This window comes from Monopterus albus, unplaced genomic scaffold (assembly GCF_001952655.1).
Source record: "Monopterus albus unplaced genomic scaffold, M_albus_1.0 scaffold15.1, whole genome shotgun sequence".
Taxonomy (NCBI): Eukaryota; Metazoa; Chordata; class Actinopteri; order Synbranchiformes; family Synbranchidae; genus Monopterus; species Monopterus albus.
The window spans coordinates 1901027-1915306 of NW_018127895.1; the positions used below are offsets into that span (position 1 = coordinate 1901027).

At 38.8% G+C, this 14280-nt stretch overlaps 3 protein-coding genes across 3 annotated transcripts in view; 2 read left to right on the forward strand and 1 right to left on the reverse strand.

Moving 5' to 3' along the window:
• ednraa (endothelin receptor type Aa) overlaps positions 1-4184 on the forward strand; it is a 12863-nt gene extending 8679 nt beyond the window's left edge. Inside the window, exon 8 of the mRNA XM_020591837.1 lies at positions 697-4184. Within this exon, the coding sequence (XP_020447493.1) occupies positions 697-837 (141 nt within the window). The 3' untranslated portion in view covers positions 838-4184. The remainder of the gene's footprint in view (positions 1-696) is intronic.
• Positions 4185-6490: 2306 nt separating this feature from the next.
• Positions 6491-14280, reverse strand: part of prmt9 (protein arginine methyltransferase 9) — an 18025-nt gene continuing 10235 nt past the window's right edge. Inside the window, exons 14-15 of the mRNA XM_020591776.1 lie at positions 9096-9103; positions 6491-6501 (exon numbers count right to left, since the gene is read on the reverse strand). The gene's annotated coding sequence lies outside the window, so the exon portion shown is untranslated. The remainder of the gene's footprint in view (positions 6502-9095; positions 9104-14280) is intronic.
• Positions 6673-13427, forward strand: tmem184c (transmembrane protein 184C). Its single transcript, XM_020591777.1, has 10 exons — positions 6673-7811; positions 8429-8559; positions 8633-8669; positions 8814-9019; positions 9396-9470; positions 9574-9667; positions 9804-9916; positions 10053-10152; positions 10316-10487; positions 12077-13427. Exons 1-10 carry the CDS (start codon positions 7695-7697, stop codon positions 12385-12387), a joined length of 1356 nt encoding a protein of 451 aa, XP_020447433.1. The 5' UTR covers positions 6673-7694; the 3' UTR covers positions 12388-13427.

Below are 14280 nucleotides of genomic sequence, written 5' to 3' on the forward strand. Positions count from 1 at the left end.
CCCTACAACTGATGGATATGAATGCATGTAACACACTCACAGAATCACTTTTTATCTCACACACATACACTTAACAAAAACCTTCTGATGTAATCTAGCCAGTAAAATAAACAGTGAACTCAAGCCTTTGTCCATGACTCAGAGCCTGTGATGACGTTCCATGAGCAACATGTAAAGGCTTTCTGGTGATTTATGTATTCACTTTGCTGACTGAGGTCACACATTGCAAATGTCTGTCAAATGGACCTGGGCTGAAGATAAACCATGTCTCCGGTTTGCACGTTAAAGCAGTTATGGGAGGGAGGTAGGGAGGGAGGGAGGGGATCCAAAGAGAGGATATCTGCATGCATGGAAAAATTGATATGTAGTTGCTTTTTTGCCGAGTGATAACATGCTCACATCTGTCTGCTAAATACGAAGCTATAGGGTTAAGATATGTTCCTCTAGGAAGTCACTGCTCGTAACTTCATATGGCTGTAACACCACATGGAACCATAACTGGTCACATTTATGTTTATTTACTTTATCTTTAGATGCAGCTAAGCTAACTGTTTCTCCCTGACCTCAGTGTTTGTAACAATTTCATATTTAGTATGTGAGTGGTATCCAACAAAAAAACAAAACAAATTCATTTTGCAATATGTTGAACTTTTCTGTTAATTTTTCTCCTTTTTTTTCATTTTTCACATGTTCTTCAAGTCATGTTTGTGCTGCTGGTGCTACTCCGAAAACCAGCAGAGCAGCATTGGACCCATGAATGGCACCAGCAATCAGTTTAAAATCCCTGAGCCCAATAATCTCCACACTGACCGCGGCACCAGGAAGTACAGCGACTGATTGTTCGCCTAAGGAGTATTTTCAAGTGTTTCAGTAGGCCCACCCTAAAAAGTACTTTTTCAGACAAATATACATCCTAAGGACTTCTGAACCAAATACTTGGATGTTAAACATGGATTAAGACCTGGAGGTAAAAGGAATAAAAAATGGATTTTGATGTACAGTTCTTTGAACTTTCCACGGCTCTCTCTGGGGTTTCAACATCCTAAGACAACTCCTGGTGTTCCCACACCTACGGACACTGACTCTGTAGCGTGAGAAGAAGAGGGAGAGCGGGATGAGGAGGATTCTTTAACAGGATGCAGCTGAGAACAATGACAACAAATTGCTCTGAGTCAGTGCTTGAGTGTGCTATTCCTGTAAAGAGCAGCACTTCTGGGAAGGATGCACAAAGCTACAGGAAGGAAAAGGCAGGCTGTTCACTGTCAGAGTGGATGATGGGAGATGTCCACAGGAGCTCCCTATTCATTGATGATGGAAAACAGGAATGTGTGTTACCGACTCGAGCAACAAATCAGTTTTCCATCTAACATGCGAGGGGCTGCACAGTGTGTTTTACTCACACTCATTATTCATTGAGCTACTTTGTGGTAAAATTACATAATGTCGTTTGCTTACAGCTTGACAAAAACTTTTTATTTATCCTTATGGAAATTTCTGTCAAATGTCATCATGATCTACAGACCTCCAGACGTCTGGTTAATAATCCGGAATTAAAGATTTTATAGCTGAATGATGTCCAGTGTCAGAACACGCCAAAATGCACTGACACAGAATCAAATACAGGTTTGTAGGTTTTAGTGTGGATCATTTAGGATACAACTCCGTATTGTCATCACAAATGTCAAGCAAGTGATAAATAGCATTAACACAGGTTTGATGTCAGCATTGCCTAAAAATGGGCAGAAATGATCTTTTGTCTATACTGTGAATTTTACCACACATAATCAACAATAACTGTGACATTTATGTGTGTATAACCCATGGAATATCTATAGAGTGTCCACTTTTATAAAGTGTTTTATTGTAGTAATAAGTATTTTACTCAAACTACATTACCTGTGTAATGACAGAGGCTGAGGGGTTTTTGATGGTGGTGGTAAATACTCTTAAAGGACATTTTGGGAAAACACTTGTTACCCTGTAATATTTGCTTTCCTGCCAAATGTTAGATGAGAAGATACCACTCATGTATTGGTGCATTAAATAAGCTCCTGTAAGCAGCCAGTGAGCTTAACTTGTGCATTTAATCCATGTAGAAACTATGTTCAGCAACAGGTTTTGAAATTATTGTTATTACAGGACAGTTACTACTCTTACTGACACTTTGCTACTTTGACCTTTCACAGGTTGGTTTGTTTGCTGTCTTAGTTTAATGGAGGAGGACTTATCAGTTTGATCTCCCCTCGGTGGTCTGGGACGTGTTAGTGAGGCTCATTGGCTGGAAATGTAGAGTGGTTTACCAAATGAGGAGAAGAGCAACCTCCAGTAACTCCGAACATGTCTCATTTAAATGTTGTCAGCATGCCAGCGCCAGAGTGATGTGTATATCACAGTTAAACAAGAAAGAGTTACATATTTAAGCTACTTTAGTTTTCCTGGCAATTTGCACAAAGTTACAATTTTTTTTTTAAACTTTGTACCCTCCTTTCTGGATGCTTTATGGGCCACATGTGTCCCATAGAAAACAAATGGGGCAATTGCGCCATACTGAGTGGGTCTTCATTGATAAGCTGCCTGCTAGTGATGCGCTGATTGATCCTGAAATATCGATACTTCTGATCCCAGTGTTTCCTGTTCTAGGATTGATACACATGTTAGAAGATTGATATCTAAAATGATTAGGCTAATTTGGGGTGAATGTATATCTCGTCTTCAACAGGGGACACAGTAGACAATAACTATGCTATCCAGGCCAGTCCAAATAATACTCGGTTGATGGGAACTATTTGTCCTCCCACCTGTCATAGTCATATACAAACTAGTGGTCTGTAAATACGTGAGACACTACAGAATAGGAAAGACTTTATTTGGGGGATCTCCTGGCAACAGAGCAGATGTCATATGTGGTTGCTGGGTGGAGTAAACAAGTAAAGGGTCCCTATATGTATGTATGTAGTATGGATGTAGTCCCATCACTAACAGTTCAGTACCTGAGCTGCAGAAATGGCCCTTCAAGGTATTTAAGCAGGGTGGCACCATCTGTCGTTAATAGTGACAAGCCTGTATAGACACACCTTATAGCCCATCTCCTCTCCTCCATCAGTCTCTGTTGTCTGGACCCATCATTTTTCCCTCCTTCTTTTGGACAAAGGTATTGGTTTTGGTATCTCTGATAACAGCCTGGATTTTATTTGGTATCTGATCAGAAAGGAAATAAATGGTATCACAGATCACCACTGCCTGCTTGTTAAGCCATGTCTCAGTTCTCACTTCTTTATGATTTGTGTGATGTACAAAATACAAGACGTGTAGATGTGTAAGTTCTGAAGTTATCAGCTGGGTTATGTACTGCACTAGTTCTTGGCTGGGTGCAGTAACGTTCTGACAAGCTAAGCTAAGCTAACAGGCTGCTGGATGTGGCTTTACATTTATTGTACAATCATGAGCGTGGTATCAGTAACAGTTCAGCCACCAAACAACTATACTGCCATGTACTATTTGATATGTGAATACATGTAAACCTGTGTGTTTGAATGTGAGTTAGCATGTGTGTGTGTATTGTGTGTGAATATTTACTTGCACTTCTTTAGTTGGAGTGTTTTGCACACTTATGTACAGAAGAATCGGTGATATCTGTACAGTATTATTTTACCACTATTCATTGAGTATATACATATAATAATCTGTAGAAAATGGAATTTGTATGGTTGTCATCTTTGATTAACATGTTAATAACCTCATGTTAGTGTTGCTGCTTATACCAATAAATCAGTTTCCATCTCTACTGTAAGGAACTAGGTTTGTTTCACCAACATACGAATATTGGTTTCTCAAGGAAGTCAAGGGGCCCCTTCTGTTTTTCCTCCTCATCTATGAGAAACAGGCATCTGGGAGTGATTTGAAGCACACTGTGACCTGCTTGGCAACTGAGCCCTTAGGGTTGTTAATGTCAGAGGATGTGAACGACTTAAACGGTGGGAATTTGATAGGCTACATTTGTATAACTCACTTCTGTGCCAAAAGAAGATAATGGGAAAAACGCTTGAGCATTACTTATCTAAGATTTAGTCATGGCTTTGATATGGCAATTTTATATCCATTCTGCTTATAAACAATGTCATAATGGTCATAAATATAAGGATGTTACTAAAAACTGAATAGTATTAATGCAAGCAGCAATTTACTGCAACACAGACATGTTTCAACTTTAATGGAACAAGCTTTTCATTTAAATCCATTTAATAAAGTACTAGTTACATCAAGTATCAACGGTGTACCTGTGGTAACTTCTCACAATTCAGGGTCTACTTTGCCGTGACCAAAGGGTCGACTAACCCAGGATTACTCTCTCTATTTAATCTCCAAAACAGACTATTGCCAGAACCACGCAACCCTATACACAAAGCTGAAGGACACCCAAGACCAACAGAACAGGGGAGCAGCCATGACTTTATCAGACATTGGCCTGTTATTTGTTTCAGCATGCTGAAGATAAACCTCTGCCAAGTCATAAACTTTATGAAATGTTCCATATTCCTTGCATGATATCATGTCACAATTAAGCTCCAATGACCCTGAAGGAACAATGAAATGCTCAGAACTCTGGTTGCTAAGATATAACATTTCACATTCTAATGAAGCAGAGGATAAAAAAATAAAATAAAATTATATATAACTAATAAATAAATAGGTTTTGCACAGAACATCTTAGAATATATTGTGCTTGAAAGTGGAAGACAAAGAGTGTGTGAGAGAAAGTGAAGAGAGAGAGTGAAAACAGAATTGTTTTATTTCAGTGTAATTTGGTGGGAACCCCGTTTCTTGCCAGCAAATTGAACACAGCTAAAAAGAAATAATAGAAGATCTCAATGGTCCAAAGCACTTCTGTGTGCAGAGCTTATTTGTTATTTATATTACTGATACGATAAGTATAAGCTCCTTTTTTGTCATTGAGCCTCCTAGCAGTTTAATCCAGGATCACCAAGTGTGACTCACTGTAGTACTTTGTCATAATAATAACAATACACTCAATAACCCTGGATGTATTCAGTATTTTTGTTATTGTCAACTACATCAATAATGCCTTAGTCTGTCTTACTCATGAAATTTAAAAACACACCACTAATACCAATAATACCAATACATGGGTATACTTTCCACCTTCACCAGCCTGTGGCCACGGGCAGATATACCAAATTTTGAGCAGGGTGGCCAGGCTGGGGCACAGACTCAGAGAGGGGTGGCACATTTGAAATACATGTAAAAAGTAAATCAAATCCCTAATTCTATAAAATAATAAACCATATATTATTAAGAATCTAATTGTTTATTTTTGTAAAGATGAAACACACATAGTGCTTCTTTTATATAACTTTGGCTCCACTCCTTATTTACTCCCAGTTGGTGACATTGTTGCTGCACACCAGTTTTTATATAACTACCGTTCAGGCTGTATGACTTTAAAGAGCTTCATCGACTGCATTCTATTTCACTTACAGCATCTTGTTGTTCAGGGACAGATGTATTAAACACCCTCACTGAGTCTAAACATTTCCTAAGTCAAAAGCCCCTAGCAGACATATTAAGATAAAGAAGTAATTATTAAACAATTCTCAGTCCTCTGACAAAAAAGAGGTGCACTTTGGCTGATTCATTATATCGAACAACATGTCTCCTTCTTTGTTGTTCTTCAGAACTGTCATTTCTGTTTATCCCATGTATGTGTGTTTGCTACAAGGCACACACTTTGGAAGCTGCTTCACCCCAAAGTTATGGCTATGGATCTGTGAGATATGATGGACGCTTCATCCTTTATGCTAAAATATGTTTTGGGTCTGATCAAACACAGCATATGTTTATCTACCCTGCCCTTGCATGGCTGTACTCTGTATGCCACCTTGCATGGCAGTCCCTCCAAGCTATCCACCGTGGCACTTACTTGCACAACTTGTGGCAAAGACTATTTCTAATTCATAAAAGCCAAAAGGATTTATTCAAAATTCATGAACAATCTGTCCCGCAACAACCACTGATTTCTGTGACTGTGGGGCAGGGGAGAAATGGTGCGACAGAAAGGAAAGTTCTGCCTCCCCTCGTTTTACAGGAAGACACACAAACATATACACATATCAAGATCAAAGATCTTGATATACTCAAGCATGTACACATACACATGCACGCATTAAGAAATGGTAAAGAGGAAGTTCTGATGGTTGTTTGTGATTACAATATTCATAAACAAAAAATATGTATAGACCCCAAGCACAGTACAAACTAAGATAAATATCCTTTCAAAGGGAGGGAACAAGGGGTCATAGTCAAAATATGATGGTTATTTATGCCCTAAGCACCAATAAAATCCAGCTTGACTCATGTTAATCAATCAAAAAGTATTTTCACTGCTGTTGGATTTAAATTGGACTGACTTCTCTAAAACCACAAAATGTTTTTAAAAATATGTAAATATGTATAACATTATACTCATACATTATTGAAATATATCTATCTTAATGATGAAAATTAAAATTAAACTTATGTAGTTTTCACTATTATTTACTCAAACGTGATGAATAAAATACAGTTTGATTAATTTCATATAGGACTAGTTGTATTATTCAGCACAGGTAAGAGACAAAGCAGTAGTTCTAGTCTAAGTCATTTATTCAGTCTAAACGGGCATAAAACATTTGATCTGTATATGGAATTTAAACGCCACCACTAATGTAACTGTAAACTTTTTCAATGCAGGAATATTGCACTTGAAACACAAGCAAATACCAGTACCACCCATAAGATGAATGCACCATTTATAAATAGGCTACACCTGTGCTTTTCAAAGTGCATAGACAGACCAAACAGAACACAACACTTTTACAAAGAAGGGCCTAGATATGGTCCATAAATAGTTTAGGAAAGCACATAACGAGAGTACATGATAACTAGTCTAAGCCCAGCCGTTTAAAAACTAACGACATTATAATAAACTTTAAGCTTGGTATCCTGGAAATTGTAAATTCACATCGCCATCTGGTGGCGGAAATATAGATTATGTGGTCAACGAGAATGCAGAGCAACCAAACTAACATGTGACGTCATGCGGCGAGGGGGTGGGGATGGGGATGGGTATCAAACTCTCTCTATTGATTGGTTACTTGACCTCTTACCGCCAATTATCTTCTAGTTTGCAGGCGGGACTATGTCTGTTCTAGAACAGTGGACAACCGGAAGTAATTAATTATTTGGAAACTTTTATCAAACGCGAATCGGCTTTAAAACTAATAGGTGTACATTTATCTAGGGGCAAAATTGATGTAGCAGGTGGGAGTTTTATTTCGTAGAGTTAGTTAACTTACTGAGAGACTTTTAACCGTTCGGACAGCATGGATCATTAGCTTTGTTTACATGGGGAATCAGCTGACAAGCTAACGGCTTAGCTTGGATATAATCGAGTCATATGAGTTGATAATTATCCATCACCTTTGTCCTTGTGACTGAAACTTAGCATTTGTAAATAAGCTAACATTCATGTACAGTAGTGGAGGGTTTTCTTAGGTCTTCTTGAGCTGTTGAAAGGGCAACAATGCTAAGCTAACGTTAAATGTCTCGAGCATTAGCAACGGTTTCTAGACAAGTCAAGTTCTTTTGTCACCGAACCTGCAGCCAGTTTTAAAGGCCTTACGCGTCTTTATGTGAAGATGCCTTGTTCCTGTGGGAACTGGAGACGATGGATTCGGCCGTTGGTTGTTGTGCTGTATATTTTGTTGCTTATAGTCGTCCTGCCCTTGTGCATCTGGGGACTGCAAAAGTCAGAGGTCAGTTCAAGCAATTGATGGCTTTGGTTGACATGTTGCTAATAAGTTTGCTTCTGTGAACGCTGTCGGTATAACACAGAGGTGAAATCTAACTAAACAACTTAGTAGACAGGTACTGTATTCAAATACAATTTCGGTGAACTTTACTTGAGTAACTTCTAAGAATTCTTTGAACATGTTGATTTAAGTTACGAAAACTTGGGGACAGCCGTGTTCTGGCAAAGATGTTGGGCCTGAAATTTAGACAGAAATGTTTGTGATCAATTGTAAAACACTACTGTAATGTGTGTGTATGTATTAATATTCCTATAAGGTAATATCTACATCATATAACACTATAAAACATAATACATTATGAGTATAATTATTTTTAGTTCACTCAGCACATTTAGCCAATAATACTTTATAATACTTAATTCCTCCTTGAAACGAAGAATTTTTACAAAATTGTACTGTGATTTTACTCGAGACAAGGATCTGAATGTGAATACTGTGTTCACTTCTTACATCATATTAAATGTGGAAAAATAAAATTCTGGGTTGCTAAATTGCTGGTTTCCCAGACTTAAGTGGAGAAATATATTTAAAGTTAACCATTTTTTCCCATGTAATGACAGGTTGGCACACATAATAAAGCATGGTTCATCGCTGGGATATTTGTCTTCATGACCATACCCATATCATTATGGGGCATTCTTCAGCATTTGGTTCACTATACTCAGCCAGAGCTTCAGAAACCTATCATCAGGTAAAAAAATGTCAACAGTCTTGTCATCCATGATCAGAAGTCTGAAACTTAATTGTGTGTGTTCTTATTTCAGGATATTATGGATGGTCCCAATCTACAGCCTGGACAGTGTAAGTTCTGACTTTTTTAGTCAAAGCCATTGTGTGCCTCTTATTGTGTATATATTATCTCAAGCAGCAGCCTTAAGAGAATTTTTAAGCAGCACACTATTTGACAATTATATGTGCTCCTTGTTCTCTCTTTTTATTTTGCAGTGGATTGCATTAAAATACCCTAGTATAGCAATTTACGTGGATACATGCAGAGAGTGCTATGAGGCCTATGTCATCTACAACTTTATGACCTTCTTGCTTAACTACCTGGAAAACCAGTACCCCAACCTAGTGATGATGCTGGAGGTCCAGGAGCAGCAAGAACACCTGCCTCCTCTCTGCTGCTGTCCACCGTGGCCAATGGGAGAGTGAGTTTCTCCCAGAATCATAACACTTTTACGATTAGGACTTCAATGCATAGAATCCATGTGGCCACTTTTACACCAAAGTGGATGCTGCATAATATCATCATGTCAAACTGTTACTTTCAGGTTCATCTTACTGTATGGCAGCTAATATATCATAAAACTATATAAATGCTCATTCTGCTTCCAACACTGGTGTAAATGTTGTGTAAAAGAGATACATTAATCATTACCCTCCACACTTTGATCCATATATACTCATGGAATTTAAAAACGCACCAATCAGATTTGTCAAATTAGTAGATTTGCCTGATATTAGCAAACTAGATGCTGTGAAACACATGTAATTCTGATTCAAATCATACATTTATTTCTGCAGGGTTCTATTGTTGAGATGTAAACTGGGAGTGTTGCAGTACACAGTTGTAAGACCTGTCACAACAGTGATTGCCTTGTAAGTAAGCTCTGCTCTTCATGCACTTAATGTTATTCTTTAATACAAATGAGTGTTTCATTTCTCAGTTGTATTGTTGTATATTGCGGCCGTTTCATCCTAGGATCTGTCAGCTCTGTGGAGTGTATGATGAAGGAAACTTCAGCTCGAAAAATGCATGGACGTACCTCGTCATCTTCAACAATATGTCACAGCTGGTAATTTTTAAAATGGTCCTCAAGTGAGGACTGCATCAGAAAATGGGGCCTGGGAGCTTGTTAAGATTCATGTCAAAATGTTACAAGCAGCCTATTTTCATCTAAATTTCTCTCCACTTGTCTTCTCTTGATCTAGTTTGCCATGTACTGCCTGGTGCTGTTCTACAGGGCTCTCAGAGAGGAACTGAGTCCCATCCATCCAGTGGGCAAATTCCTATGTGTCAAAATGGTGGTGTTTGTCTCTTTTTGGTAAATCTCTCTGTATCTTAAACTTGATGACTTTTTTCATGAACCTGATTATTCTGAGTCTATATATTACTCACTGGTGAAGTACTGTAAGCTTAACGTGGACAGTAGATAGTAATTATTTTGTAAACTCTCTCAGGCAAGCTGTGTTCATTGCTATCCTGGTGAAAGTGGGTGTTATCTCAGAGAATCATACTTGGGACTGGAAAAGTGTGGAAGCTGTTGCTACTGGCTTACAGGTAAGTTAGAGATGATCTAGCTGGAAAAGAAGAAATGCACATAACTGAATGATTTTCAGTTTTTATTCCTAATTAACTTTTTGCAGTTATCTGCCATTGGTTTTACTACCTTCCTGCAGCACCACTAACCAAATCTCACACTGAACTGTCCTGTTTTCTTCAGGATTTCATCATTTGTGTGGAGATGTTTCTGGCAGCCATTGCCCACCACTTCAGCTTCACCTACAAGCCTTATATCCAAGAGGCCGAGGAGGGCTCTTGCTTTGAGTCTTTCATGGCAATGTGGGACATCTCTGATGTGAGAGCAGACATTTCTGAGCAAGTCCGCAATGTTGGTAGGTGCCTCCTGATCACCAGTGTACACAGTTGTGTTTAACAGGCGGTTTAACAAACTCAGGCGGTTTAACAAACTCAGAGTTCAAACCTGAACTCTGAGTTGACTTACCCAGAGTTGGAAAACTCGGAGTTTTCGGTTTCAGAACAGCTGAAAATAGTTGGTTTAATCAACTCTGAGTTGTTTGACTCAGAGTTAGGCGCGTGCCATGCGACTATAAAAAGCCCTGAACAATGGAGTGAAGAAATTACGAGTCACCATGGCAACAGGACCAAGCCAAAATAGGTCTGCGTTTTTCCCTGACAGAAATGGATGTGTTACTACAAGCATATAGGGACTACGAGCCCATATTTCGTAAAAAAAACAAACAAAAAAAAAACAACACGGCTGCAGCGGTGAAAGAGAAAGAGTTAGCGGGGGGGAAAATAGCTGCCCGAGTCAATGCGTACGTTTACATTTTAATCATACAGTGTTCGGTGTAAGTAATTACTAAATAATGTTAGTAATGTTATTATTTGTCACTTGTAAAGTAAGGAATGGTTCTTAATTCTTCAATAATTGAATGAGTAACTTCAGTAATTGCATAAAATACCGATTTTTGTACGAATTAAAAGTGCAGTTTTATGTCTACCCTTTCTTAAAATTCCTATTGTGGTTGATATGGGATTTGTAAAGTAATGATTAATAAATAATCCAGTACGTTTTATGGAGAGTAAGTATTACATTAATCAAAATACTTTTTTAAAATTGACCCAACACTGATGTAATAATATAAGAATTGAATTTTAATTTTCATGTAGGTGCATTGATGGGAATATGTGTGCCATCAATGCATCCAACCACATTTGGAAATCCTGAAGGGGATTCTAATTATTAGTTTATTTCCAGAGGTCACAGCAAGATGTTATTAACTGATCATCATTTTTCAGATTAGCCTTACTGAAACGAATTCAATACCACTAACCTGCAATCCTGTGAAACTCCTCTTTAATGGCTCTGAGGGGTTTGTGCCCAGGAAACACAACAAAAATTCACAGAAAGCGCTTGAGGGTGAGGCACACTTTCCGAACTATTCTACATACTGTGGCCTTACTAATGGGCTCTGCATCCCCGATGCAAACTGCCATTTGCAACAAATCGTAACGCAACACAAAGCATCTGCTCGGATGTAAGAGCACGGCCACAATGGGTGATGTGTCTGATGTATGGGTGGATAAGATTATTGATATATGTTATGGACTCTCTAGAAAAACGGTACCGCTCAAATAAAAATACATGGGGATATGACAAAAAATCAACTCGTGCCCTCAATATCCTCTCCCGACGTAAATGCAATTCCCTGAAAATTAATACAGCGTCCTCATCTACAGGATCCTCTATGAATGGACACGCCATTTTGGTCTCTGCGTGACGGAAACGTGTGCAATCTATGAATGTACTGAAAGATTAAATGAGGTATTAAACACCGTTCACTTTAAAAAGGGGCGGAGACCCGGAGGAAACTCTGAGTTTCCCGAACAAAACCTGCTCCCAACCAGGTTAGGTTCACAGAGAGAAGACTGCACTGAGTTTTTCTATCTTCACTGACAGGGAGAACAGTAATGGGCCGTCCAAGAAAGTTCTACTTCACCGAGGCACAGAATGACAGTGAGCGATCTGGCCTGCTCTCTTCAGGCTCCCAGGATGCCATTGCTGAGGCGGCATCTAACCCGGTGTCACCCAATGGTCAGTACCAGGGCCTGGGGAAAACACTCACGCCTCATTCTTTGTCAGCTCCTGCTGGGCTCAGCTCGGCCTCATGGGATGAAGGATATGAGGCTGGACCTGAAGAGGCTGAGGAAGAAGAAAGGACCAACCAAACCAAAGAACCAAAAGAGGCAGATCTCATCGAGATCACCTAGCCGATCATCAAGGCTGCTGTGGTTAAAAGACTACTAGACATGTTGGGCAGGACCCAGTTACAGCCTTGCCATTTACTTGCAGACATTACTTAACTGATGTAGCATTAAACAAAACGGTTGCTAAAAAGCGCACATCCACCAAGTAACTGTAGACATATGCCAACAAATGTAAAACCAGATGGACCTCTCAGCCTGCGACAGCTCCGAGAATGTTCAGTGAGGTTACAGCACTAAATGATTTGTAGATAATGTGCATTTTATGGAGCTTTTGTTGTACTAGGGAGTAGGCTGTGCCAGAATGGTGTTATCATTACACTTGGGAAAGATGCAGTGTATGCTAAGTTTTAACATGCATCCCAAAGAGCACACTTTTTCTCAAAGAACCCAGCATGAAGATATATACTTTCCAAGTGGGGAAATGTCAGACAGTTGTGTGTGTCAGCTCACTTATATCATTGTCTCAAATGTGAAAGATGATATTATGCAACTTTTAGAACAGAAATGTTATCGTCACAGCTTTATAGTGATTTTGGAAAACATTTGACTGAAATGAGCAGTGATTATAAATGAAAATCTGCTGTAATGAAGCACCTTTAGATGTCCAGAATCATGATGTTTCTGTTCTAGCCTGTAGAAGATATGTCTCCATGTGGGAGGGGATGAAAAGTGCAGAAGCAAGGAGTTTTTCGGGGTCTGGGTTTATGGTTTGAATACAGTTCAAGTATTAAAACACTGTACACAATTCAGTCTGAAGCTGTACAGCGATCATGTTCTAGTAAGTTCCTGTCAGTGTTTTACTGCATACCACTCACTCAATAGTGTTTAACAGAAACTTAAAGCTACAGTATGAAACTCCAAATCAGTCCGCTCTGCTCCGCCCAGCGCTCCCTCTTCCTGATAGATATTCAGATATTTATAATCATGAAATTACAGTAAATCGGGCTGCAACAAAACCTGACAATCACGCAGAAATAATTGAAAATCTCTGATTGGTTAGAGAGGTCAGTCCTGCTCAAAACCTTTTAGAAGCCAACATCTCTGCACTGCTACCGGTGCTGTTCAATGAGTCTGGGTCACAGGAGGCTTCGACAGCACCTCTCCACATTAAGACAAGTTTTGGAGCAGATTTCTACAACAAAAATAGTTGAAAAAAATTACACACTGTAGCTTTAATCACTGCTCTCCTCAGATGCCTTGTTCAGTATGTCTTGGAACTACTCTATCCTCCATGTCAACTTAGCCTTTACACTTAGGGTCCATTTTATTTAATGCATTCTCCATCTGTGTTGCCCTTTAAGTTGGAAAAGCTTTGCAGCTCCTACAGCCAAGCTGTTCATTTTCCTTTATTTTCCCAAGCTTTCCAATCTGTCATTGTGATTTACACTAACTTGTGCAGGGACCTTAACAGTAGGCTATCAGTCAGTAAATAATTACTGTACATTATCAACAGGATGATCTGCATCATGTCTGCCTACAGCACGTTGCATTGCCTTAAGTTTTTATTTTTTTAAATAAAGCACACAAGAAAACAGCTGATGTAAATGTTAACTCCATCTCTGAAAGATTTTTTTTCTTGCATTTGTTACGAAAATGTAACATTTATTGATTTTTAGTCTTTGATAAAAACAAACATCTACAGAAACAGCAAATAATATTTACATTACATAAATATAAGTACACATTATACACATCCGATCACAAGTTACAAATTAAAAACAATTCTTGTGATGAACCAGCTTCCCCCTGATGCTTAGGGTTTGTATCTACTACATCTCAAATCTCGAAAAGACACCAAGTGTCTGGGAAAACTAGAAGATTTGAAGACTGTTATGACATTTGTGAAAAGTGACACCGGAGAAGGGAAATCTCCTTCAGGCATTACTAAATAATACT